Genomic DNA, 27,277 nt, shown 5'->3' on the forward strand with positions numbered 1-27,277 from the left:
ATCAGATATTCAATGCTGACGAGACGGGTCTGTTCTGGCAAATGCTTCCGCGACAAACGCTCGACACGCGCGGAGACAAGTGCCACGGCGGCAAGCAAGGCAAGGCTCGTATTACAGTTCTGTTGGCTGCGAATATGGACGGCAGCACGAAGCTGCGGCCACTTGTCATAGGCAAGTTCCAAACCGCGAGATGCATGCGCAACTGCCCCAGTGTTCCGGTGACATACGCATGGAACAAGAAATCGTGGATGACTCGGGAGATATTCCAAAAATGGTTGAAGGCATGGCACTCGGAGTTGGCGCGTCAAGGCCGGACGGTTTGCCTCATCGTTGACAATTGCACAGCACACCACACTGATGTCCAGCTGAGCAACATTGAAATTAAGTTTTTGCCGCCGAACACGACGTCGAAGCTGCAACCTTGGACCAGGGCATTATTCGCGCTTTCAAATCCATTTATAAACGTCGGCTGATCGACATTTTGCTTCTCAAGCTGCAGATGGGCCAAGAGCTAAAGATAGACCTTTTGGGTGCCATTCAAATGCTGAAAGCCTCGTGGGACAGCGTCAAGCAGTCGACAGTAGTTCACTGCTTTCGGCATGCGGGTTTTGTAAGCCGCATTGAAGAAGCTTCCGAGCAAGCAACTGAAGAATCGGCGTTGGACGACGGCACAGAGGAAGAATGCCAGCTCGAAGAAACCTGGAGCCAGTTGGAGCGCTTTGTCGGTGCTGAGCCACACAGCATGTGCATTGATGACTTCGTTGGCGGTGATGACAGCACCGGAACAGTGGCGGAGTTGACAGATGTAGAGATTGCGGCGGAAGTTACTGCTGAGCGGCCAAACGAAGACGCTGCCGAGGTTGATCCCGTAAGCGCTGCCCCGCTCCCGACTCCAACTGAGGCTGTAGCTGCTTTGGACCTTGTACGCCGCTACTGCGGCGCAATAGAAGGCGCTGGACTATCGCTTGTGGACCGTTTAGGCTACGTTGAGGATGCCGTAGTTAAGCACGCGGTTGCCAATTTGAAGCAAGCTACGCTGCTACAGTACTTTAAGCCAAAGGAATAAATACTTTGTTTGAAACTTCAAGTGAGTATTTATTGCGCCACTGTGCCACGATTGGTTCATTGATTGATTTGTACTAGTTTTTGACGCGTTTTCTACGTGATTTTGTATATCGAATTCCGGCTATATCGAACTATTTTGCAATCACCGTGCTGTTTGATATATCGAGGTTCGACTGTATACTCCGTTTCATACATCAAGTGCAACACTGCCAAAGCTACAGCTCTTGTTTGCGCTCTCCGCATTCGTGATGAAAAATAGTGCCTGCTCTTGACGAGAGGAAATAATAGTTATTTTGTCTGCAAGCTTAATACATCCTACATTTGCCATCAACTTCATAAAGAGCACCTTTTTTAGGGAGAAAGGATCAGATTCGGTGAATTTGTATGTTTTTTATGTCGTTTTCGTTAGTGTCGCGTTTTCACTGCCCCGCTACCTTGTCAGCTGTGCCACTAGATGGCGCTGGCTATGCCCTCCACGCTGCGCTTTTCTTTTTGAGAAAATGGTTCTTCGGCGCGCATTTTTTCTACATGATCCGCACTACGAAGATGTCTAGGTATGCGAACCAAGTTATTGCAAACGTGTATGCTCGGAATAGAGCCCGTTTCCGCAGGAACCACTCGGCCACAGAACGAGCGCGTAGTGATACGCCTCCTTTTTTTTTTCTTGCAGACTACTTGCGTAGCTTTCGCTGCGTTGCACCTGATGTATGAAATGGAGTATATGCGCCGCCGCATCTGGGCAGCCTGGCACCCAGCACATGGCCAAATAAAGGCCTCCGCTATAGAGAGGCATAGTTAGAGACTGCGAACATCTAAAACGGGGGCAGAAGATGAAACCAGATAAAACCATGGAAGAGAGGATAAAGGCGAAATGGCACCATGACCGGCACATCGGCTGGCGGCACCGGCGAATAGCGTACGCGGCTGCGGGTGCCTGCTCTCTTCTGCGCAACCTTCAATGTTAATTTGACTACCGTTCATTCGGAAGTATGGATAAGTATTTCAGTCAGCACGGTCCCAGCATATGCCCATGAAAGGCTATGACGTCGGAGGGGCGCTGCTAGTTTCCGAATAAAAAGCAAAATCATCACGCGATGAATCTTTTTGCGACAGTCGTCCATTCTTCCACCCATGAGTCAAACGAAAGCAAGCGGTCAATGATTTGTCACCGTTATGCTGGGCCAGTCGTAAGGCGGAAGGTCTGAATGCATGCTGTGTGACCAGTGTTCACGAGCTGTCGTTGCGCTGCCAGAGCCAACATTACAGAACATGTGCAACCTGATGTCGCAGATTAAGCGTTCGCAGCTTTGCCAGGCTTTTAGCTCACCGTTCGCTCAAAAAGGTGTGAAAATAAAGAAGAAGAAATGGGCATGGGCAGGACATGTAGTACGAAGAGAGGATAACCGATAGTCGCTTAGGGTAACAAACTGGATTCCAAGGGAAGAAAAGCGTAGCAGGAGGTGGCAGAAAGTTAGATGGGCAGATGAGGTAAAGAAGTTCGCAGGGGTCACGTGGATGCAGCTAGCACAGAACCGGGTTAATTGGAGAAATATGGGAGAGGCCTTCGCCCTGCAGTGGGTATAGTCAGGCTGATGATGATGACAATATCACGCGATTGCGTGGCATTGGATGGCACCCACCCAAACGCAACATGGCAAAGTGAAGAGGAGGCCTGCACAACCAGACGAGCACTGGCACTATGCTGAGTTGCCCATCCCCCAACCCCCCCACCCCCTGCTTCTTTTCCCTCCCACAACCGCTATGGTGAAAAGGTAAACACATAATGATGTTATCGTTGCACAGCATCTTGGCACGCTGCCAGGAAATGCACGGCGAATGTGACGGTAACGGCGCGAAACGGAGGGGGATGCACTAACCAACTCTCTCTTTTTCTTTTTTTTTTTCTTCAAATTCTCACTGACAAAAGTGCCTGTGTGTGTGTGTGAGAGAGGGGGGGTTCATTACGCGAGGGGCATGAGCAAAAGCGCGGCGACTGTGCCACTGCAATGGCTTCTCCACGTCACTGGTGTAAGGGGACGAAGCAACCGAAATCAACCAAGGAAGCGATCCCAGCTTGTCATTTCTTCTACCAACCAAATCTGTTGCTAACTCTCTTCTGTGCTTAGGACAACACAAATATGGACTGAATTCTATGAGCGCTAAAAAACGAGCTGTGCATACTTCATATCTACAAATGCTAATCTACACTTTTAAGCAGTGAAAGTCTAAATTCTAAATGCCTTTGTATACATTCAGCAGTTAATTTTTTTTTAATATTAAGCAGTTCTGATCATACGTTCTCCCAGATAATAAGGTTTTCCCCAGCATTAAAAAAAGCAACAACGTATCAACGAGGTTTTACTGTAGCAGATATTACCAGTGTTTTTAGACTCGAAAGGTGGCACTTCAAGTAGTTCATCAGTTATCCCAAATGAGTTTACCTACGAGGTTAGAATATTAAAATGCTGTCCGAATAATAATCCGAGCTGTGAAAACTGTGAGGGGCAACAACAAGTTTGTATGTGCCTAAAGAAACAAAAAAAAAGAAACACTGCACATGCCTGTCAAAGCTAATTTCATTCTCTTGAACTGCCCTAAAGATTTGCAAGAGCACCATTATTTATTGCTGGCTCTACTCAGGTTAGTTTGCTATTATCAAGAGAAAAGCAATCAGAATTGTAGCTCAGCAAGCTTAGCAAGTCACAAGCTCAATGGAAGGACATAAGCCAAGAAACAATCGATAAATCTAGCCAAATGAGGAAGAATTTGTGGCAAAGCTTACATAGCTCATACGTACATAGTTCACACACGCTAATCTGAGCATGCTAGAACTGCAAGGCCACACACAACAAGGGTAAAGGGGCATTTTAACAAACAATACTCACCTGTTCAGGTCAATGGATCTCAAAAAAAGGGGAAAAAGTTGGTGCCTCAAGTTTCACCTACACATGCTGGAGAGAAAAGCAGGGAAGTTTGTTGTGCCCACCTCATGCATGTAGAGGGTGCTGAAGCTCATGTTGGCCGCGGTGGACTCCAGGGACACCTCGGCACCCACCACGGACGAACTGTACGGGTCATTGTTGACGCAGATGCTGCAAGGGAGTAAACGAACAGGCATGTCTCACCTGGCAGCCCAGACTAGGTAACGAGGGACTGAGGTAGCAACACACGGACAAACATACGATAATTTCGACTGAAAAAAATTCGTCGAAACTTTTCCGCCGCATGATGAATCCCTGAAAAAATTCTGACAGTCTGAAAAAATTAATTCGCAATAAAAACATTTACTCGGAGGCTTTACCAACGGGTCAATCCTTTCCTGTGTCAATCTCCTCATTCCAACAGCCGGTCTCCTCTCCGGAGTGGTACTGGCGACGGCAAGGAAAACCGCGCAATGGTCAGAGTGGCACAATGATCAGAGTGGCACAACAAAGAGGTGTGCAGCACGGACACCAGCAATCGAGAGCAGGCACTGTTGTAGAATGAAGTACTACTATTATGATCAAAATCACTAGAATTCCTGCACAGCTAAAATAAAAAGGTCACTGCAACAGACATCCCCCCAACCATAGTGTACAATAAAAGAAACAATGCAGCCATCGAAGCGCACAAGGATGAATTAGATCTCATGCAGGCAGCCAATTTAAATTATCCAGGATTTTCAAATGAACCTAGTTTGATTTATTGAGGTTTTACCGTACATGGCGGTTTGCTACCATCGTCAATGCTAGTACAAGAGTACCACCCGCCTGCCACATCATGTTACCCACAGCAAAAAAATTAGATGCCGGGGAAATTTCATTGGCAAAAACGAAAGTCACAGCTTGGCTGCAATTCGCACACTTGCTTTAGTCTTTAGCTCTCAGTAGTGCAGCACGCTGCTTTCAAAAGAAGAATGCTTGAAGTGGACAAAGTGCTCAGAGGCCCACGCCCCTTCTTTAGCACCACACAGGCTAGGAGTACACCGAGCTGACCCACCTGTTGAGCAGACTGGTGTGGCTGGGCGCGGTGAGGGGCCCCTCAGCCCGCGAGATGCCACCGCGAATGCGCTCGCCCGCTGCCGCTCCCTGAGCACCCACAGTCGTCGAGCCTAAGTCACTGCGTACCATGAGATGCGATGCCGCCAGACCCGCACCGATCTCACCTCCCAGGGCGCCATTGTTCCGAAGCACACTCGACACCAGTTCCGAGTACTGCACACAGGTGGGAGGCATGATGCAATGGCAGCGGGAGAGATAACGCAGTGACCCAGCCAAGAAGTGCATTGCTAGCATTTCTGGACCTTCGGTATGCACCTCTATTGTATGGTTGCAAAAAATGCCAAATATTCAGTGCACTGTACAAAGAACAAAGTTCACATTGTATTTCTCATTTACTGGATCGACTCGCGTTATGAAAGCACCCACAATCCCTACACTCAAAAATGTGTAGTTTTTAATGCCCGTTTCATGTTTTCATGTCGTGTGTACCCTGGCTTGTTAATTTTCCTCAGCATTGCTCAACCCTCATCGATGTAGTCAAGGCGCTTGCACCAGAAAGGAAACAATTACCATTCCCAAGGTGAAAAACTAAATGCATTCACACCAGAGATGAAGAAATTTCTATTGCGAAGCTCAAAGGCTTGAGCACAGTCTCCAACCAAAAATTTGGACCTCCGATTTCACTGATCTGCTCAACTATTCCGACTTCTTGCAGCACCATGACATGCCCCTAGCAGTAAGGGAAAAGAGTGCCTGATATTTCCAACACATTGAAACTGATTGCCATTGAATTGACACCAATTTCTAAGCCCTCATAATATATACAATAAAATGCTGTAAACAGCGACTTCAAGGGGGTCGAAAATTTGATCAGTTAAAGCAAAATTCAAGCTGAAAGAGCCCTCCTAAACCGTGGTGCTGATGTTCCTCAATGGTTCACACATCATACACGCACTGTTGCGAACGTGTAGCATTCTCAGTTGCCACTACCAAAATCATCAACAGTAGCCAAAAGTTGCAAAACTCAACTACAGTCGAACCCGGATATATACAACTCGAAGGGGATCACGAAATAGTTCGATACTATATCGATAATTCGATATACAGAAATCTGCTTGAGACGCCGCAATCGTGAAAAGTGATACCGTACTTCTCCCGCAATCAACCCACAGTCATAATGAACCCAATCCCTACTTTTGCCACCAAGAATTTGAAAAAAAGGGTTAGGTGGCGCGTCCCTCCGTTTCGGCCGTCGCTTCTACAGCTCATTTATTGGCAGCACGCCAAGATGCTGCGCAGCGATAACGTCGCAGCGTGTTTATTTTTTCACTATACTTTTGACAGATCCCGCAGTGGCGGGGAGCGAAATTGACAGAGTGCCCGTGATGGCTTGATTGCACAAGCCTGGTTCAATTTATCAGGTGGGCGTAGACCACTGCCACAAAATCATTGGAAAGCGTGATAACTGCAAATGCCGTTTTAAGCGAACAATGCTAATGCTAAAAGCCGCTGTCATGATTGCAGCTGACCACGTGCTTTCATTGATTCACAGATGCAAGAGTGGACGACTCTTACAAAAAAAAAAAAAAAAGCTGCCGCCTCTTAACGTTCGCAGTTGCCATAGCATACGCCACGCCGCACGTTCAGCACAATGACGATGGTCAGCTCATAAGGAAAAAAAGAATTGTCGCTTCTTAACGTTTGTAGCCGCCATAGCATACACTACGCCGCACGTTCAGCACAATGGCAAAAATGAACGACTCTCGCAAAAAAAAAATCTGCTGCTGCTTAGCGTCTGCAGCCGCCATAGCTTATGCATTTTCAGCATGACGACACGAGACGCGCATCGTACCAGCAGCCGCGCGCAGAGCATTCACAACAAACACTGGAGAAAGCATCTGCAATGGGCTGAGCAGTCTAGGTGGCTTTGGCTGAGTTGGCTTGTCCGCGCATGCATAGTGCACGCTGCTGCAAAGGAAGACCAGAAAAGGAAGAGGAAAGGGAGAGATAAAGCTTAGAAGAGTGGGCACACCCTTGCGCTTCGCTCTATCGAGTTTTTCCCCTCTCCCCAACAGTACGGCTGCATTGGTTTCCTCTCGTTCTTGCATGCACATGATTTACAAATGTCATGTGCCAGTGCACGACAAACGATCACCGCAGATGCGCACCTTCAGGGAAAAGGCGCAGTGCTGCTCAAGACTGGCCGTCGCCGAGCTGTGCCCTCTCATTCCTTCGGCGCGTGGCTTGAAAACGTCACGCGGCGAACGGTTGAAGGTGATGCGATGATCTTTGGGGAAGGTGCACCGTCCAGTGCGTGGTGCGGAGTTCGATATATCGCATGACCGGTGAATTTGAGTTCGATATACGATGCAGCTTTCCTATACTTTTACATGGGATTTTCAAGGGGATATACAGCGAGTTCGTTACAACCAAAATTCAAATTATCCAGGTTCGACTGTATTCCAAGTCATGTAGTCTTGAACACGTGAAGATGGAGCAGCGAAGTGCAAGGGAGACATACGGCTTCGCGGACATGTTGAGTGCAAGAAGTTAGTTATATTGGGTTTTATGGCGCAAAGCAAAAAAGGCTATGCTGCGTCAAACATAAGGTTAAAACTGATTATATAGATTGATAATTGCATACCTTGGCTGTTATAGTTTGTTTAAAATGTTTGCATCATTGAGGAACTTGAAAATATGCAGAATAAACTAGTGCTTGTTCACCTAAAAGGAGCATGGGGTTTAGTGGGATGTGTTCTCAGTAAAATAATCTAAAATATTTTTTCTTTAGATTTTCAAGTACACAATCTCGTTCTTTCTGGTGAAAATGCCAAGCACAGAAGGCGACTTAGAGGTTGCCGAGGCACCATGGGCCGACAGTCCCAGGTAGACAGACCTACATGCAGGACGACAGGCGGTGCAGCCCATATATGAATATTGATATGTTATATCGAAGAACTGGAAGTTATTTCAATCAAATTATTTAACACACTGTTTCACCTTCGTGTCAAATTAAAAAACCTACCCGAATATCTAAGAGTGCAGAGATATCGCACCCAACAATAAATACTAAAACACTTTTACAATTTGACAACATACCCCAACATTGATGCCTGATAGCGAATTGAGGGAGTGGAACAGGACGTTGTCTTCTCGGCACAGGGTTGGTAGACGTGCTGCTTCGGAGCATACTGCACGAGAGGAAAAAGAATCATGACATCCTGCAAAAAGACCAAGGCCCACAAAAGCACTGCAGTTGTTTCACTATCTCACTGATAATACTACACCTGTTTAGTGAGAGTTTCAGTTTATGTTCTGAACTACAGTTTTGTTTAATTTTTTACACATTTGCTATAATAATGCTCGACTCATTTGTGACAGGGCTAGAAAAGAATCTTGGCACAATTCAGTGAATTCTGTTCCTCACAGCATTTTTCTAAACTGTGCAATAATTTGGATAGACAAAATGCACTCCTTCGTGGATAAAAACCTTATGATTAACTTTAATTTTTTTAGAAATTACGAAAGCTTTATTGTCAACACCAACATTACCACTGCTGTGCAGGTTTTCACTGCTCTAGTGAACACCAAGAAACAAGAAATGTGATGAATCCTAGCAGCATTTGCTTAGGGGCTATCAGCTCACAATAAGGTCCGATTACCGTATTTGTTCGAATCCAGGCCGATAGTTTTCTTAAAAAAAGAGATATAAAACTCTGGGGTCGGCTTAGATTTGAGAATTTTGTCTCGGGGTCTCGTAATCATAAAATAAGAAAAAATAAAAGAAGCACGCAGGTGGCGCCCCCACGGAACGGCAACCAAAGACAAGCCATAGCCAACGCCGGCCAAAGCACACACACGAGCACTGGCACTTCAGGTGCGTTCCGGGAGATTATATATGTGCGGTTTTTTTCCCCGACACTATAGCACCAAGGAGGAGGTGTCACTATAGCGCCACCTTAAGCAAAAGTTATACTCGATGCAGAAGAATAGTCAAATCTTCAAGCCGGGTGGGACTTCGGCGTGGATGAAAAAAAAAAAATGTTCGTCATTGGAGGAAGCAGCGTGATGAAATTTTTGCTTGTGCCACAACGAGAAAGACTTTCACAGGACCGAAGAAAGGCCGCCGTCCCAAAGTGGTGCCAGCACTGACAGTTCATCAAGTTGCACAGAGCAGTGGCACTTTCAGTGACCACAGAAGTGCTACAAGCCAAAGCAAGAGAGCTGGCAAGAGTGCGAGGCATTCCACGGGACCAGTTCAAAGCCAGTCAGGGCTGGTTGCAAAAGCCCATGAAACGCTTTGGCTTCAGCCTCCGACGTCGCACGTCTATCTGTCAAAAGCTGCCAGCAATTTCGAAAAGAAGCTGATTTCGTTTCAGGACCCATCATAAAGAAGAGGATGGAGAACAGCTACGCCCTAGGGCAAATGGGAAACGCTGACCAAACGTCTGTATGGTTTGACATGCCAGTGGCGTACACCGTCAACGAGAAAGGTGCGAAAGAGGTAAAAGTGCGCTTGGCAAGATATGAGAAGCAGCAGCATGACGGTGATGCTGCGCTGCTCGGCGGGTGGCCACAAGCTGCCCGCCTAAGTAATTTTCAAACAGAAGATTCCAGCTCGGGAAGTGTTTCCTAGGAATGTGATCGTCCGCGCTAATACATATGAGTGGATGATGAGCGAAATGATTGAGGAGTGGATAAAATAGCTTGGGAGTGGCGTGCAGGGGCCCTCTTGGCCACACATTCACTCCTCGTCCACACATTCACTCTTACTGTGGCCACTAACCTGACGACGTAAAAGCTGCACTTGCCAAAGCTGGTACAGACATCGCTATCATACCTGACGGCATGACAGGCCAGTTACAGCCTCTAGATGTATGCCTTAATAAGCCTTTCAAGGATCGGCTGCGCAAATAATATGTGGACTGGCTTGGTGAAGAGCGAGAGCTCACACTGACAGCTCGTGTAAAGCGCGCATCGCTGGGAGTCGTGGACAGTTGGATTTCTGCAGCCTGGGATGATAACCCGGAAAGCCTAGTTGTGCGCACATTCCGCGAGTGCTACATTTCCAATGCACTTGATGGCACCGAAGACTGTGCGCTCTACGAGGAGCCTAGCGATAAGGAAGTCAGCAATGACGACGACTGAGCAGGATAATGTAAATAAATGTTGTTTGCGTGCCGTACTTCCTGTTCGCAGTTTTTCGGTCGGCCTACAATCGAGGTAAGTTACTTTTTTTCTGTGAACTAACTTCAGGGTCTCGGCTTAGAACCATGGCTGGCCTAGATTCGAGTAAATACGGTGCTTCATTTTGCAACATGCAGCACACAACAAATATAGATACTAAGTGTTGTCCCTGTCCTGTCAACATTTACTTACTGTGTGCTGTGCATTGTTGTCAAACGGTTTCTCGACAAGAATGTTTAGTGAGGGACATTTTGTGTCCTTGAAAGAGCCTAAAAATTAAGTTGAATTACGTGCACATAAAATTAATGTTAGACTTTCTATACTTTTTGCCTGTATGAGAAAGAAGGAAGAAAAATAGATAAATCTGAATATTAAGAAAAGGTGCCAGAGAGAGAGAGAGAGAGAGAGAGAGAGCACTTCACTGACCACGGTCCTTGAGGTTGCTGATGAAGGCAGTGGACCCCTCGGGCGGTACCCAGTTGGGATTGGTCAGCTGGAAAAGCACGCAGCAGGAATGCATGGATGTCAGCCATGGAACTCCGTACTAACCCATGCGGAGTGGCGATTACAAGGCGAAAAAGAAAAAAAAAAACCTTGACAGCACATCAACTACGGTCCACTGTTTAAGGGAATACGTCACCGTGTGGCTGCTGCACTTTGCAAAGCACTCCCAAGAGAGCCAGCAACAAACGATCGCACAAGACATATGCGCAGTAAGCATGGCCGGCTGCTCTTCCCGAACATGCACTTGGCGTCGCCCATTCTCGCCAGTTGTTGGTGGCAGCGCTTTGTTAAGGGCTTAGGCCACACACCATCGCACGTTCTCTTCAGCAGTGGACCATACTGTACACCCTCCAGGAAAAGTATGTGGCCCAAGCAGTTTGCTTCTGTCTCGCAGCATGCCCCATTTTGCATCCACAGCTGCCTCAACCTCTCAAAACCCAAAGAGCATGTGTGCCCTCCCTCCTCCCCAAGCTATGGACTACCAAATTTGCCAAGGTGTTTTGCTAAACACCTCAGAAACAAACCCCATTGGTCTGTGCACTTTCGATGAGTATTGCTTGTCCCTGGCTGTCATCCCGGTTCCCCCAGACACCACTCTTGAGAAAAGTATGTGCCAAGTAGGCCACAGAGGAAAGTTGAGTGAAAGATATTGTTTAGAATCAGAAACGTGTAGTTAAACACCTCCTTCAACTTAAAATCGCTCTACCTTGCCCGGTCCCTGACATCATGCCTCGTAAACCAGGCAAAAGACCGTGTCCGTACGCAACTCAAACTGTAATCGGCAATCAATGAAACAACAAACTACTGTATAGTTAAAATTTATATTACCATGCAAAGGAATCTACAAGTGACAAACACAGTTCAATACCTTGTTCTACACCCGACTGCTGGGTAGGTTATACATAACACAGCACAAATATTGTTCGCTAGCACAGGCAAAACGTGCCCCACGACAATTGCTCCCATTCTAGCCATTGAACGGTGACCCAGGCAAATTCAAAGAGGTGACACAGAGGATGACAAGAGGATGGCCCACCGTGAAGTGCATGAGGGACAGCTCAGTCTTGCCGTGCTGGGCCTGCTGTTGCTCGGGCTGCACCTCTGAGACCATTCTGCTCTGGGAGTCATCATCATCGCCACCATCATCCGGCCGCCACTGCAGTTCGGGGACCAGGGAAGAGGACAGGAAGGGCCACATTTACACCAGCTTCGATGCATTCTTCCTCAAGGTGTGCTCGTGCGAACAGCCCTCACATCAAAACTATACCGCGGTGAATGCAATTTATTGCCTGGCTGTGCAACTCTTCTCCACTTCAAACCACGTAATTCGGTGATATACGCGGCAAGCTTGGCTTCCAGCTCTGAATAGCATACCAACTGTGTCCCTTGAAAGGCTCTTCGCTTGCAATTACAGATGAAAATTTTGTCTCCCTGCCACTGCCACTCCCACATAATCTGTTTCGAAGCTTCAAACTTGCGGCCCACAGTGCAGCTGTTTTTTCGGCATAAATGATGGACGCCTCCTTGAAAGCTGCATGGAACAAGCGCCGAATAGGTTTTGGACTGGAGAGCTTGTGATGAAGCATGTAGCCAGATGTAAAGTCAAAAGTGCGAAATCAACGAAAGATCAGCGTTTGCTCTTCCATCAACCATCGACACTCCCCGGAAGTGCCTCCGTGTCACGTAACCAGACGCGACTGGCGTGGAAAAAGGGAGCGTCGCCGTGATTCGAACAGCGGTTCTTCCGCAAATTATCGACACTCCTGCAGCTGCAGTTCGTGCTGCGCAGTAAAAGTTAAATAAGAAAAATTCTTCCAGAGAAGCACGCACAGTAACTGAATGTCGCACTTAAAGGGGTCATGACAGCTAATATTTGAGCATAAACGGATTATTGTGTTTCACTCCACACACGCTACATGATAAATCCTCGAAATTTGAACTCATTCGGTCCAGTAGATAGTTTTAAATTGAATCTTTAATATCAATATTGAAAACTGCTTTCCGGTCTGGCAACCATTAGCCGCTGAAGTCAAAACCAGATCTCATTCCCATACTGTTTGTTACCCGTGGGGTCTGCTGCACTCTTGCATGTACGCCGTGGACTGTGGTCACTCAGAGCTTTTTTTTCCTTCAGCAAAAATATTTCATTCGCATATTCTTTTTTTTTTTTTTTTGACAAGCCTTCCCTATAATATTCGACTTTAATGATCCTAAGACTTGTTTTGGCTTCATCTAGAGATTGTTGAAGAGGCCGAAATCGATGGTCATACAATCAGAAGCATATTATTCTTACGCTATGAGAGTTAGCTTGTCAAAAAAATGCTCCCATATATAAAAAGGCACATGTCCAACGTTTCCTTCCGACATGTGCGCGGCGAAAGGGGGGAAGGGTTAGTGTTGTGTTGCTGAGCTATTGCCCGTCGCTCTTTCAATCCAAAACTAAGAGGAAATCCCAAACAAGCATACGTTGACGCGAAAGCATACCTTGCGGCATTAGAGAAGCAGACAAAACTTTTGAACGAAGCGGTACCCCTTGACTTGCTGTTATATGCGTGTGTTAGTCGAACTTAATTATTCTCGGCTGGTAAAGCACTATATATATATATATATTTTTGCAAAACTATGTTCAGTATGAACACGGCCAGCACACAAAAGCATGCGCTGCCACCGCCACTTCAGTTCCATCATCGCAAAATCCACCGCATTTTGAATGCACTACACTGTCTGCACTGAACAAGAGCCTCCCATCTCTCACCGTCTCCACGTCTCGCCTCCCCAGCAGCCGCGCGCGCGACTGCGACAGACTGTCAAGCCAAATGACGCCTCGCGAGTGCTTCAAGGTAAGCACAGTAAACACACACCATTTAGTATTCAGTGTGCAAGCCCTAGACTCCCCCAGGAATGCACCGATTTGCAGATTACAACTGCGCCCCCAGCGTGCTTGTTTACCCACAAGCAGTGACGACAGCTGCCGGCTGCGCTCGCCAGACAGGGTCACATAGACGTTTCTCGCTCGATGTGCTTTGTAATGTTAGCAGTCGTCGATTTGGAGTCACTACTGCCGGAACTACACTCGATGGCCACATTCAACCACTAAAGTTTGTAAATGCGCGCTCCATAATCGCTGTAACTCTGGACCTGAACCCCGCGTACTCGCACCAGGTCTACTCGTCGCGGAATGGGCTGGCAGTTTGGCGCCGACTAACATCTCTGGATAAGGTCATTGCTGATGAGAAGGGGAAACATATAAAGTATAGCCGCTCGTTTTCCTTATAATAACACAGTTAAGCTACAGACGAGCGCAGCCGCTCAAGCCGTTCACTCATCGGGTGTCAAGTTCTCGCTCGGACTCCCAATGCCATCCGACCAAAACAGATCGGGCGACCGTCCGCTGATCAGTTCCGTCTGCGCTGCAGGGTTGGAAACCCCCTCGTACGGCGATAGGCGACCGTTGGTCATGCTGACGTCGTTGCCGATGTAATACGACAGATCAGTGCATCGATAAGTAGCCAAGGAACATAACTGTGCAGCCCACTGACTGTGACCGTGCCTTATGCGAAAAAAAAAAAAAAAAAAAAAAAAAAAGACATGCCTTGCTCTATATCACTTCATGAGGGGTAACATCTTCATCAAGCACTTCTGCATGAGGGATGACCAGTTTCAATCGTAAGAAAAAATATGTGTCCATTGATATTGCAACCTTTAGGACTGGATCATAGAGAGTAAAGGCATGATAATATTTAAAATTTCGAATAGTTTGCGAAGAGACTGCTTTTCAATTTCAGTTGCATTGTAAGTTTCGATTAAATAAAGCCAGGCCCTTGCACAGTGCAAAAAAAAAGAAGGTTACTATTGTTTACATTGGCAGATATTAAAAGTAGCATCGTTGGCCTGACAAGAATAAAAAAATAACAAGGAAACGAAAGTGGCACTAGCCTTTGAACAGTTCATGGAATAACTAATTCAAACAGGCTGGCTGCTGCTCAACCTTGTGAGGCAGAGGTGTGGCAGTTGCCTGTACTCAGATGCTTTTTTTTTTGGGGGGGGGGCACCCCGCGGGTAACAATGCTGCATACACTGATGATCAATTCTTGTAAAAGCCGAAACTGCAAATAATTAACAAAAACCTGTAGAAATTAAAAAATGAATTAGGACTACAATTTTTCTCCTGTGACACAAGACATAAATACTATAACAAGAAATAGTGCTTGAAGAGCAAATTATAAACTAGGGGTGCGTAAATACTGAAATCACTGAGTAGGAAGATCCGTTCAGCATAAAAAAAAAACTTCAGAAAAGATTAAAATGCCAACTTTGTCCCTTTCTTTTACCATATCGTGTACAAACTAGACCAACTGCACTATGCAAAAAATAAAAATAAATAAATGACACGTGAATGTATACAGTCAATTACGCAGCATAAGAAGTACCCAACTTCGGTGATGTTATGCGAAATGAGCGAGAAAATCAAACCACCGATTTAATTTAAAACTGGTAACTCAAGATAACATGATGGATAGTAAAATCTCGTTAATGCGGACTTTAATAAGGGGCGCTCGCATTCAAGAGTACAGCCACCCAGTGCTCAAACATTTGCTGCGGCAGAAGGATCTTCTCCCACCTGTGGGCTCCCATGCTTGCGCACGTCCATGAGGGCGAAAGAGCAGACATCTCCGACACCCACCACCTCCACCGTGAAGTTGCGTAGGAAGTCCACCAGCTCCTGGGAGCGTTGTCGCAGGGCAAAGATGAGCACCAGTGGGGTCACCAAGGGGCTCAGCACCTCCTCAATGATACGCACCTGTGGTTTGTGGGCAGAAGAGGAAGAATAATCCACAAACAATGTTACGTTTCAAGTTAGGCCCCTTCATTCATTTTTATTGATATACCCTTAACTCTTTCCCTACCGCGCCCATTGAGCATCGTTGGCCTGGTAACGCTTTGGCGTGCCGATTTTGAACCCTTCCGCGTTGCCCACAGACACGCTACACTATCTATCTAGTGCGTAGTCTGATAACTGAAGCTTCGATTTTGATGCTGTTTACATTTCCCCCGCGAAACTATTTTTGACCACGTTCCGAACATGCGGCAGCATCTCAGTCGCATACGAGAATGGCGGCATCCGCGTCGATGACGCGCGCTTCGAAACGTCGCAAATCTGATGACTACGCATTATCTGAGAGATTTTATCGATGACTCAAGCAGAAGAGACTCTGAAGATGCTGCAAATTATCAGAATTCAGCTCCGACCCCACTGACCACTGAAACCAGCCCGGAACACTGACGGCCACTCTCCGGCCCGCTACTGATGATTTCGCGCACAAATTTTGAACCTTTCTGCGCCATTCACGGACATGCCTACGAGATGATGAGCGTCTGCCACCATTGAACTTGCCGGGACCGCGCAGAGAGTCAGAGTTAACAGAATTTCAGAGTTAATGAGATCCCGATAAACGAGGATTTACTATATTCGGGATTTTACGGGAATCTTGTCCCCATTTGCCATTTGTGCTGCTTCAAGTGGAGGGGGATTTCTCGAGAAGACCCTGTTGAAGCAAAAGCAGAAGGACAATCACGAATCCCAACTCAATCCCTCGAACGGAGTAGCAGCTGTTTCCATTTCACAGAGTGGAGTTGGAGCCTCAAGTCGAGGCGCACCTGTGAATTTAGGAGTTGATTGTCAAATGCACGAAAGAGCAAGGGGGGAGGTCACTTACGGCCTTGTACTGGAAAAGGTGGGCAAACTGGTCTCGCACGACCGTGGTGTGGCAGAGGCCTTTCCAGTGGTCCGGCATGTAGTGGATCTGTGCCAGGATGTTGGTCATGAGTCGTTCAGGGCGCCACACCTGGTGCTCGTCGGGGATGAGGGCCCGTGCACCCGCCACCACCACACCCAGTATCGTGATGACGCTGAGCACATGCTCCACAGCGAGCACATCCTCGTCAATCACGGTCAGCAGAAGCAGCACCGCCAGCAGTGAACCCGCAAAGAATGTCACATTCCTGCACCAGGCAAAGGCAACACAGAGACGCTGAATGCAGGCTAACGCATCACGTAGTACCTCACAGGCACTGTCTGCACGTTAATGACTGACACTGGTCCGTGAATGACCTGTCAAACTATAAATTGCTGCCGAAATGTGTGGGCTTGTCACCACCATGGAAGGTGCCCTCTTGGATTCAAACGAATGCAAAGTGCCCAGATGGACTGGTTTGAATGGGCACGGCAATTCATGTGCCTCACTGTTGACATTTGAGGCCACAGCATGGCCTGCTTCTTTTCTTTTATAAGGTACTGTGCAGCAGAATGGTGGCATATGAAATACAGCCTACATAAGAACAGAGTATAGCTATCCATGTGGGGCAAAGCAGGAAGGGAGGGTTTCAAATACTTCCTGCATGGCCTTGTATGTTCTTTCTCTGCCTGCCTCAGAAACAATGACCTTGAAGGAGAACAAGGACCAACAGGTAAGGAACTATGCAACTCTAAAGAGCTGCACCAAAATGGGCCAAGCATTATGGCGTGGAAGGTTCTTCTGCACCTGACTGTTATACAAGGTCATGACGTGTTGCCTGACAGCATAAAAAAGGAAGCCATGTTCGCACACAGCCCGCTGCTATGCTTGTCCATGACATAGCGAGCTCATGTTTTAACTTAAATACTTTTTAAATTTTATTTCTTTTAAAACTAAACAAAATGTACACCTCATGTAACATTCATAATCGTATTCCATTGCACTAAAGTACAGACTGATGGAGAGGGGCAGGCACCATGGTAGACTAATGCAGAATCATCTGTTAGTTTGTCATGTTTTATGACATGACCTACAGCACACACAGACCACTGGCTAGCCCACCCTGGTTCCACTTTTTTTTAGCACACTAGCACTAAGGTGTCCACACAGGCAAAAACCTATTGCCTGTACATCTCACAAGCATGGCATGTAAGCACATATTTTGTATCTGGCTAAATTGGCAGTTTTTTTTTTTTTTCTTCCAGTTTTGATAGGCCAAATTTCACGTCATCCAAAGTTAATCACGGAAATATGAAGATGAGTGACGGCAAGATGAGACAATTTCTGAAGTTATTGTTCAGCATTTTGGTTCCAGTGACTGCAAAAGGACAACCAGACATGCAAGCGCATAACTGACTCAAATGCAATTCACTAAACAAGAGCTTGAGTGTGGAACATAACACAAAGCAAGATTACAGACTTTAGCGAAGTGGTCATTATATCAACATGGCTTTTTTGTTTAATTTGAAGGTCTTTTGGTCTGTCCTATAAACTGGACAATTTTTCCAGTCCTGCCGAGACCTGCCTTTCAGGTCATGCTCAGCAAAAATTGGGTCGGTCATCTCGTCTGGTATCAGATGAACATTTATGGTATCAAACTCCCAACAAGTACTCCACTTCGTTCATTTTCCCCCTTTAAGCTAGCTCCAATATGTATTGTTTAGAAAATACAAGGTCACAAATAGTATATTGCAAGCATCCAGCCCTGCCTGTGCCAGAAAGGACACGCACTCACTTTGCAAGGATGATCACAAGGTGCGAGGAGAAGATGCTCATGTACTGGCAGGCAGGTCGGTAGCCTCGGCACAACCTGGGACACATCCACGTGGCAACATCACACAAACTGAACATTTCCACAGCACTAAATACACTGAAAAGGTCACTAATTCTGAAAGATAAACTGACTAAACTACGTGCACCATGGCACACTTATTTGGTGAAAAACTGAGAAATTGTCACCCCCTAAGATGTGAATGGCAAACCAATGATTACTTCAAGTACGCAGCATCAGGGGTGTGAAAACAGGACTGCTTCAGAATGGTTTAAGGCGTCACTGAGATCCTTTGCGGTGCAACGTGGCAGTGGAAAGGCCACCTCACAAATGTTCGAGCTGCATGTGAGGAGACTTTGCCACACAAACGGCGAATGGGAAACAGAAGCCAGGCGCAAGTGGTTGGCTTATGCACATCCGATCTGCACTACTAAGTGGTTGGACTATCTTTGCCCCTCATGCCGTTGCATGCACCTCGGAGGTGTATGGGTGGCTGTGCTGTATGCGATTCAGGTTTGAGCCGACTATCTGGATGACCACCGGCTATGCAGGTTATGTCTGGATACGCCTCAATTGAATGGAGCAGGACATGCAGTATCCAAGTATATGTTTTACGTCGCCGACTTATATGGACGTTGGACTGGAGCGTGTCATCTGGATTTCGAAATTATTGGGAGGTCAAATTAAAGAAATCTCACTGTCCTTGAACTATCGCTGCTGCAGCAGAAATGAGACGGAAGAAAGATCCATTGAAGCGTGCATGGAAGCACTAGTGCAAGCAAGCCATCTGCGGGACGAACATGAGCTTTCATGACGTTTCAGCATTCCCATGCTTGTATACAGCAGTAAACTGGGTTTGCACGAAGTTTACTTTTTATCCAAGCAGGAATAGTATCAAAACGACAATAACAACAACAAAAGTCTTAACACTATATTGAATAATATATATATATATATATATATATATATTCACACACACACACATTATATATATAAAAACATATTCAGAGCACATGAAAGAGCTTATAGAACATCACCACTTGCCCGCCCTTTTGCTACTGTGACCGGAACAGCAATGCGTGTAAAAGTCCACACACTTCTCTATGCATGAAAGAAGGGTTCGCAATAGCCCTCAAGCAGCAAGCAACAGATTGCCGCGCACCTGGTGTCAAGCTCGTGGTCAAGCTCGTTGAAATGACGAAGGAAGAGGCGCCCGTAGGGGGACCAGGTGCGTAGACCCAGCACCCCTGGCTCGCGCTTGATGAGGTCCGTGTAGCTGTAGAAGAAGTACATCACCTGGAAGACCAGCACCAGGGGCGAAAGCACCAGGTTCACCAGGCCCACCCACAGGATGCGCCTGCATTGACACACGAGTGACGTCATAGTTGCCACACGGTTTCTCCTCGGTTCAAGGACAAACAGGCGCACACGGCAAAGAAGCTACGGAGGGGAGGAGTAAAAGCTTTTGCTTTTAATGCGCATATGCAATTATGGCCGTGCCTCTGGCAGCCAATATATAATCAGGTGACATGGTCGACAGTTTAGTGCGATGGTTTGCATGGTATCGGAACACAAAGGTGGAGAGAATTTAAAATAAATTGCTTATAAGGGCACAATGCACCAGTCTTCTCTCCCACAAGAGCCTGACCCAGCCATGCCATCACTGCATGCTGGGGAAAAGGAAGACCGAAGGTGAAGACCGAAGGTGAAGACCAAAGTGGTACACCGAAGTGGTCAACAAAGGGGTGGACTCGCCTGGAAAGCTGCTGTGCGAGCAGCTCCCGGTTGGCGGGCCGCTTGTACTCCTCATGCAGGTGCCATGTGTTCTGGAAGGGGGCCCCAGGCAACCAGAAGAGGATGAGCTCCAGATTGTACTTGAGTCCCTGGCTCAGGTACACCACAGGGCCCAGCAGGGGCAGGGTGAAGTGCAGAGGCAGCACATCCTTGTTTACGAGGGCCACCATGTAGTTCTTGTAGCGAAGGATGCGGTTGTAGATGTCTGCAGAGGCAGGAAGCCTTCAGGTTTCGCATAATATTAAAAAACTGGGCATGTTTACATTATGCTGTGTGGTTCCAAGAGCTTAGCACTCTCTGTTACACTGTACTACGCAACAACACCCCTCCCTGCTGTGTCACAGTACCTCGTCCTCACACTTGCAACTACCAGATCCTTTGTCCTACACGATGTCCCCCCACCGTGAAGTTCCAGCCTTTGCCATTTTCTTCCCCCTAATGTTGCTTCTTTCACAACCTTTCTCAGCACTCCTACGCCAGGTTCGTAGCACACAGTAGGCACAAATCAAGTACCCCATCCGAGGCTTCTACCACTTGGCCTTTGAGGAGATAAGACTGCCTCTGAAATCAGTCAGGTCAAAATCTGATTGTCAAGGGGGGTGTACAGTGCACTCGATGCTAAGCCTCACCAAGCTCAGTCAGCTCCTGCTTGTGAATGCACATCTGCTGCTCCTTCTGCACCTCAAGCACTCGTCGCTGCACCTCATGCCAGGTCATGTTGTCCAGGTCACTCTGCACAACAGCAGTGGGACACACGGTGGTGAGCTACACTCAAAGGATAGAAATATGGCAGAGATTGGGGGCAGGTTAAATACTTACTGACCCTCCAAAAGCTTCTTTTGCCATCACATTCTGCCTGCAGAAGAGGTGGCAAGACCCTCTTACCTTTACTGAGCTAATCAAATATATGAAACATGCACAAAAGCAGGCTCTAGGCACATCCTTTCCATCAACTTATATGCAACAACGGTGCTGTGCAGAAGATTAAAAACAAGCGCAATGCGTTTCTGGGTGCCACCTTTCCACCACTGCCACAACTCGTAACCAAAGCTCGCAAGACTGGACACAAAAGTGCCATAGTAGCCAGCAAGCTTGGTAGAACTGCCGGCCTGGCTTGCTGCGGTGAGCATCTTGCACCAAGGCCAACATGTGTAGTACTACTTAGCACAGCATGCAGACCCCAATCATTCCAACAAGACACCCCCTTCCCTTGCCACATTGCAGGGTGCTACCAAAATGAAAATTATCTTAAAGTAACTAAGGCTATCAGAGATGCTATACTGGAGAGCTCCGTAAATCCCACGCCCTTGGGCACAGCAGTCGAGCACCCTAGCTGCAGGGTTAGCACACAAGATTCAGCTCGCAAGTCAAGAAGTGAACATGCTCGGAAAGTCCCGCAGGTCGCAGAACAGTTTATCATCGCTGACGAAATGAACGAAAGAGAGTAAACTCACGTCAGAGATGTGCAGGGCGTGCACGTAGAAGTCACGTATCCCGATGAACTGGATGAGGTGGCAGGCGACACGGATGGCCCGGAACACCCAGTACAGCCAGGCCACCGCCAAGCTCAGCCATGTGAAAAACCCAAAGCTGCACATGCCATCAGAGGAGCACGAAAATGACGTCAACGGCTTCACATACCTCTTATGCCACTGGTTTGCTACAAAAGGACCAACTAGGCCAGCTTAGGTGGGCAACTACAGCAGACTCCTATTTATCGCAACTTTCAGCTTACTTCAAAATGGTATTTAGGTTCTCTCCAACAGCAATTTTATTGAAAATACTCCCCTTAGTTGCAACCCCACACACTCCAAATTGTCAGATGTGCTTCAAGCCCTGATTCTTTCACAAAGTGCCACATGTGCTGAAATGAAGGCACCACACATCAGAAAGAGCGCCCAACAGAAATGGCACCGGCTTCAAATTCTATCCAAGTCCTTGACAAGTGTCGCACACAAAGCCCCATATGAAAAAAGCAGCGACACCTCAGAAAGGCGAGAGAGAGAGAGAGCGAGAGAGAGAGAGAGAGAGAGAGAGAGAGAGATGTGCACCAGACCTGGAGATACACTGGCCGCAGGGGATGACTGCATCACTAAGGGTGACCTTGGTGCCATTGTGGGGTGGCGGCTTGTTCTTGAACAGCACTTGGTAGTCCACGCAAAAGATGAGGTATGTTGATAACCCCACCACAAACAGGAACTTGCTGCATGGGGACAGGAGCAAATGCCATGGCCATGCATGGCATCAAGAGTCATCCTTGAGAGAACATAAAGCAACATGCCACGATTCTTGCATGCCCTACACAGGAAGCTGATCAACATTGTATTGGGTCAAGTTAATCAGGCATTAATGAGAAGCACAAGGAACAGCATGACACATCACAGCCGACAGCGGGGCAACCATTTTTGGTTACCCAGTGCCTGACCGCATTCAATGGTAGTCTTGTCTGAATGACAAAGGGAGAAAATTGGGCCAGGTAGTGGCCCGGCTTAGTGGATTTCGGCCTGAATGAAGATGGCTACCTCCCCACAGCACCCAGCATTGCACTTCAAAGAAGTTAAACATCAGGAGAGGCGAAAACATGCACCCATTGAAAATCGGCCACTCACTTCATTTGGCGGCTCACTGCATTTGTGTGTGTAACCTCCCACAGCATAAAGTCAAATTTATGACAGAGTCAGTTAAGCGACAAGTCCCAGATCAATTCTGGTCCCTTTAGGAACTGCGTAACAAAGCACAATTGAGCCCAGCATGGGAGACATTAGCATAGAGTCTTAAAAAATATTGCCAATGGCTTAGCTCGGCTATGCCAGGATATACATAGAGTTAGCTACGGTTCAGCTGGTTATTGTTAGCTCTCTCAGCACGTTTAGCCTTCTTATGTTCGTTCTTCGTACGCTCAATCGCCAGCTACTTCAGCATCCGCTGAGATAAGCTTCTCCGCTCTTCTGCACTGCTTAGCAGCAGTTCCGCTCTCCTTCTTCATGGCTATACTACACTGGCAAACACTCCACTATATATATATATACCTCGACTGATAAATCTGAGCATGCGCAGCGCAATCAAATGGCTGTAGCGCAGTGTCAGACTTGGCTACTACGCAACGAAGACGCACAGCTGAGCACGCGCGGGCGCCAGTGCGTCTGCCGCGACTAAGACGTCACTCCTTTGGAATGCGCAGACTGGAGAGGTGCACGCGCGGTGGTGGCGGAGCGCGCGGACAGCGTCAGACTTCGCTACTACGCAAAGGAGGCGCACAGCTGGGCATGCGCCGGTGCCAGTGCATTTGCGCGGCTAAGACTCCACTCTTCCGAAATGCGCAGAGTGGCGAGGCGCATGCTCGAAGCGCATGGCTCATGCACGCCAGCTGCATGCCGTGACTGCTCCTGACGCTTGAGCAGCACGGCTCTCCAGGAGCCACGCAAAACTGCTCAACCTCGGCCAGTGTAGCCACTGATGCAACAACATGAACCCACCAGTCTTGCACTCAACAGATCTACTGTGGCAAGTTTACTTGTGGTGCATGCGCATGCAGACACAGCTACCATTTCATAATTTCCAGACATAAACAATGAAAGCCTGCGCAGACTGCCTAGCGGAAGTAAAGTAGATGATAAACACAAGAGCAGTGTGGAGAACACATTGTTAAGATGAGCATTTGTTATTTTACAACTTTCTTGCCTGATCCAAACTGTTATAGTTGAGAAGGGTCTAGGCCTCCTCCATAAGCATCGCGATCAAGAAGCTCGCAACTCCCGAGATGCAACCCAAGAGTGGACACTACTCACAAAAGCTCCAACAAGAAGTGGAGCGCCATGCAGGCCATTCCATGGTACTGATGGTACTGGTAGATGTGCAGCACATTGTCAAGGAACACACGGAGATGACGCAACTGGGCGCAGATTGCTCGAGACGACCCATGGCACAGCACACAATAAGGTGGCACCGCATGCACACAAGCCCCCCGGTAAAACTCATTAAGGCCCAAAGAGTGCGGGCACCATATGAGTGCACAAAAAAGGAAAACTGCACCGTGAGTGCATTAAACAGGACTTTGTAGCCCCAACATAAATCGACAAAGCCCAGTTTGTTAAATCTCGCTGAATGCGATTAAGCTTCGCAAGGCAGAAGAATTTGCTCTAACAAAAACATGGCAAAATTTTATATTCTCTGTCCAGCTTGCATGCAACCTTAAACACTACTGAATTTCTCCCACACATGGTGTAGTTTCCAAAAACACTGATCCAATAAATCCACTGAAGTCTGAGAAATCTTTTTCAGAAAGATGCAGAGTCAAATATGTAAAAAAAAAAAAAAATGCAGGAATAAATTTTTCCTTATACAAGTGAATGGCTCCTTTTTGTACTGCAGCCATGAAATATGACTCCTGTGAGTGTCAATTTTCCTTGAGAAAAAACTGTTTGTGTTGCCTAAACTGTGTGGATCCGATTACACAACTTAATAACAAGGAAGGAATAAGTAGAAAAAGTAGAACTGAGGCCTTGCAATTATGGTTCATGATAGGAGGAACCGATGGAAGTTGTGCAACTGATCATAAAGAAAGGTTGAAATTTTTCTTAAAGCAATCCTGACAAGCTCTTCGGAAAAATGTGAAATTACAAGAAACCACCCTCCATTGGTTCACATTTTATGCCTGAAGGGGATATCGGAGAGCTCCAGAAAAGCCTTGTTAATTATGGTACACATAGCCAGGTATGATTCTAAAATGTCAAGTGATATTTTTACGATTGCACTTAGCCATAACAAGTGATCATGCCCATGGACATTAAAGTCAAAACTGGATTTGCCATAATGATCTGAGGATATAGGATTCACACCATGCAATGTCAAATTCCGAAATTCAATCATGACAGCGAAAAGACCTGCGTTTCTATATTTGCAACAATGCAAGCAAAAACAGAAAGGATATCCTTGTGAAGAAGGAGTCCAGGTCTTCCACGTGGTTCCATCTCGCTGAAAATGAGAAAGAGAAAAAAGTTAGCGAGTACATTTAGGGACAAATATGGTCACACTAGTGTTCCCCAGAGCAAAATGCATGCTACTGAAATAGTGCCATGGACATAGAAAACAAAAAAATTAAAGAGCATTGCAGAATCTGTATTGGAGTAATGCGAAAGCACGGATGCTGCTGGTGGTTGCTTCTGGTTGTTTACCTAATTCCCTTCTTGTTTACCCCTTTTAGTCTTTGGTACTTTCAAATTACGCGCCAATCCCTTCCTATGCCCTTTTTCGGCTCTACTTCCGGTTGCATGACGTCCCCCTAATTGACTGACATGACTATTTTAGTTTTTGGTACTTTCAAATTGCGCACCACCTATGCCCGTTTTTGGCTAGACTTCCAAGCTGTGTGACGTCACATCGTTGATGTCACCTTAATTGACTGATTTAATTAACTATTTAGTATTTCATACATCTTGGCATCACCCTAACAGGGTTCATAGCCACCATGAAGGAAAAATTTCAAGGGTTTTTAAGCACTTTCAAGGCCCTAACAAAGCATTTTCAAGGACTTGAAACAAGACTTTTTGAAGTCATAGAAAAAGACCACAGCATGCTTTACAGCAAGGAAGCACATTGTTTACTGCACACAAACAAAAGTAGGCACATTTGCCCCAATCAATAGCTAACTAGCTTCTTTTCTCAGATGTATTGCACACACCAAAAAAAAAAAAAAAAAAAAGCCCATTCTCAAACAGTTCCTGAAGGCCCTTCAACTTGTCATCAATTCAGCAAGCTCCAGAGTTTTCTTTTGCCATTTTTCTCAAACTGTTGGACTTCACAATGATGGTGATGTCGCTTGTAGCTTCTGCCCACTCAGCGTAGTTGTCAGCACAAGCTGTCAAATTGGCAATTGTTGCTTGCAGCCTCCTCCTCTTCATCTTCATGCCGTGTATTTCTTCTTCAATGCAGCTTCTCTTTGGTGCCTTTGGATGCTCGATCGCTTCTTTTTTCTTTTTTTATCCTCCAAGTAGGCTTGATAGCGGTTGTATGTGGCCAAGACAGTTCTACGCAACTCCTTCGCTATTACGATGTTCAGCATGCCACCAGCTTTGCTTACTGCATCGTAAACGATTAGCTGTGACACATATGAGATCTTCAGGTTTTCGACAGAGAGGTGGTGGTTCACACTGAATACTCTTTCAACGGTTGCCTGACCGTGGCTCAAGGCGAGAAGAACTCGCACAGCTTTCCACGACTGCTTATAGGAAGAGTCAAACTTCAAGAGCTTAAGGTAGAACTTGTCTAGGCTAAAAGAGTGTTTGCCAAACTGCCGCAGGTTGTGTTTTTTATAAAAACCGGCTAAATGAAAGCCTACTGAAGAAATTCAAGTATATTTAAGGACTTCAAAATAATCAAGTGTTTTCAAGGCCTTGCAAATGCTTTTTGTAAATTCCAGGGTTTTCAAGGGTTTCAAGGACCGCTGGGGGAACCCTGCCTAATTGACTTGAATTGATTAACTATTTAAGTATTTGATACATTCAGATGTGGCACCAAGCCATTGGCTAATGAGACCATTTTTGCCTTTACTTTTACACACTTAGTGTAATTAATTACCTAATTAACCTATTTTCCTAATTATTTTTTCAGACAACATTACATCACCCTCTATAGATTAACACCATTCATTAACCTCTATCGCTTCTCAATTCCTCACTACTGCTGCGGGCACGATTTTGCCGACACGGTCTGTAGACAGAAATCTGAACATAGCAAAGTAATGCTTTCGCATTAAAAACAAAACATCATTTTGAGTCTCTGGGTTTATACCGACAGTAAAAAATTTCCTCCACTAATCAAACATTAAGCGAATTAAAGAAATGACAAAAAAAAAAAGAGAGGGGGGGGGGGGGTAATACTGTAGCATCTGTGCCTCAAAAGCAGCAACAAAAGCAGTGAGTTGCATTGTGGCACCTGAGAGTTTAACAATTACAACTGCACTGCACTTCTCCGCTTCCCAAGCTTGACTACTGCAAAATGGCCACTGTGAATTGTATAAGCCCTACCAAGAATAATGACTGATTAACGGGGGAGCGTTAAAGGTTAAAACTACTTACACAACCATTAGAACTGCGAAAAGCATAAGAAAAAGGAGGAAGACAACACTGCATGTCGACCCCCGCCCACTTGTTCGCAGAATTGAAGTGGCCTCAGTTTATGCC

The 27,277-nt window shown here is 46.5% G+C and overlaps 1 protein-coding gene across 2 annotated transcripts in view; it reads right to left on the reverse strand.

Annotated features, from left to right (window-relative positions):
• The window catches only part of Atg9 (autophagy-related protein 9), a 63,053-nt gene that overhangs the window by 22,168 nt on the left and 13,608 nt on the right, over positions 1 to 27,277 (reverse strand). For both annotated transcript variants that reach the window (XM_084595237.1, XM_084595236.1), the window contains exons 3-17: positions 25,025 to 25,070; positions 23,885 to 23,947; positions 22,153 to 22,299; positions 21,551 to 21,686; positions 20,726 to 20,828; positions 20,058 to 20,301; positions 19,465 to 19,659; positions 18,267 to 18,341; positions 16,454 to 16,739; positions 15,358 to 15,537; positions 11,773 to 11,892; positions 10,659 to 10,725; positions 8,145 to 8,236; positions 5,044 to 5,258; positions 4,052 to 4,157 (exon numbers count right to left, since the gene is read on the reverse strand). In XM_084595237.1, the coding sequence (XP_084451363.1) occupies positions 4,052 to 4,157; positions 5,044 to 5,258; positions 8,145 to 8,236; positions 10,659 to 10,725; positions 11,773 to 11,892; positions 15,358 to 15,537; positions 16,454 to 16,739; positions 18,267 to 18,341; positions 19,465 to 19,659; positions 20,058 to 20,301; positions 20,726 to 20,828; positions 21,551 to 21,686; positions 22,153 to 22,299; positions 23,885 to 23,947; positions 25,025 to 25,070 (2,075 nt within the window). The remainder of the gene's footprint in view (positions 1 to 4,051; positions 4,158 to 5,043; positions 5,259 to 8,144; positions 8,237 to 10,658; positions 10,726 to 11,772; positions 11,893 to 15,357; positions 15,538 to 16,453; positions 16,740 to 18,266; positions 18,342 to 19,464; positions 19,660 to 20,057; positions 20,302 to 20,725; positions 20,829 to 21,550; positions 21,687 to 22,152; positions 22,300 to 23,884; positions 23,948 to 25,024; positions 25,071 to 27,277) is intronic.

Source organism: Amblyomma maculatum, chromosome 2 (assembly GCF_055883805.1).
Source record: "Amblyomma maculatum isolate TAMU_Amacu chromosome 2, ASM5588380v1, whole genome shotgun sequence".
In the NCBI taxonomy this organism is placed as follows: Eukaryota; Metazoa; Arthropoda; class Arachnida; order Ixodida; family Ixodidae; genus Amblyomma; species Amblyomma maculatum.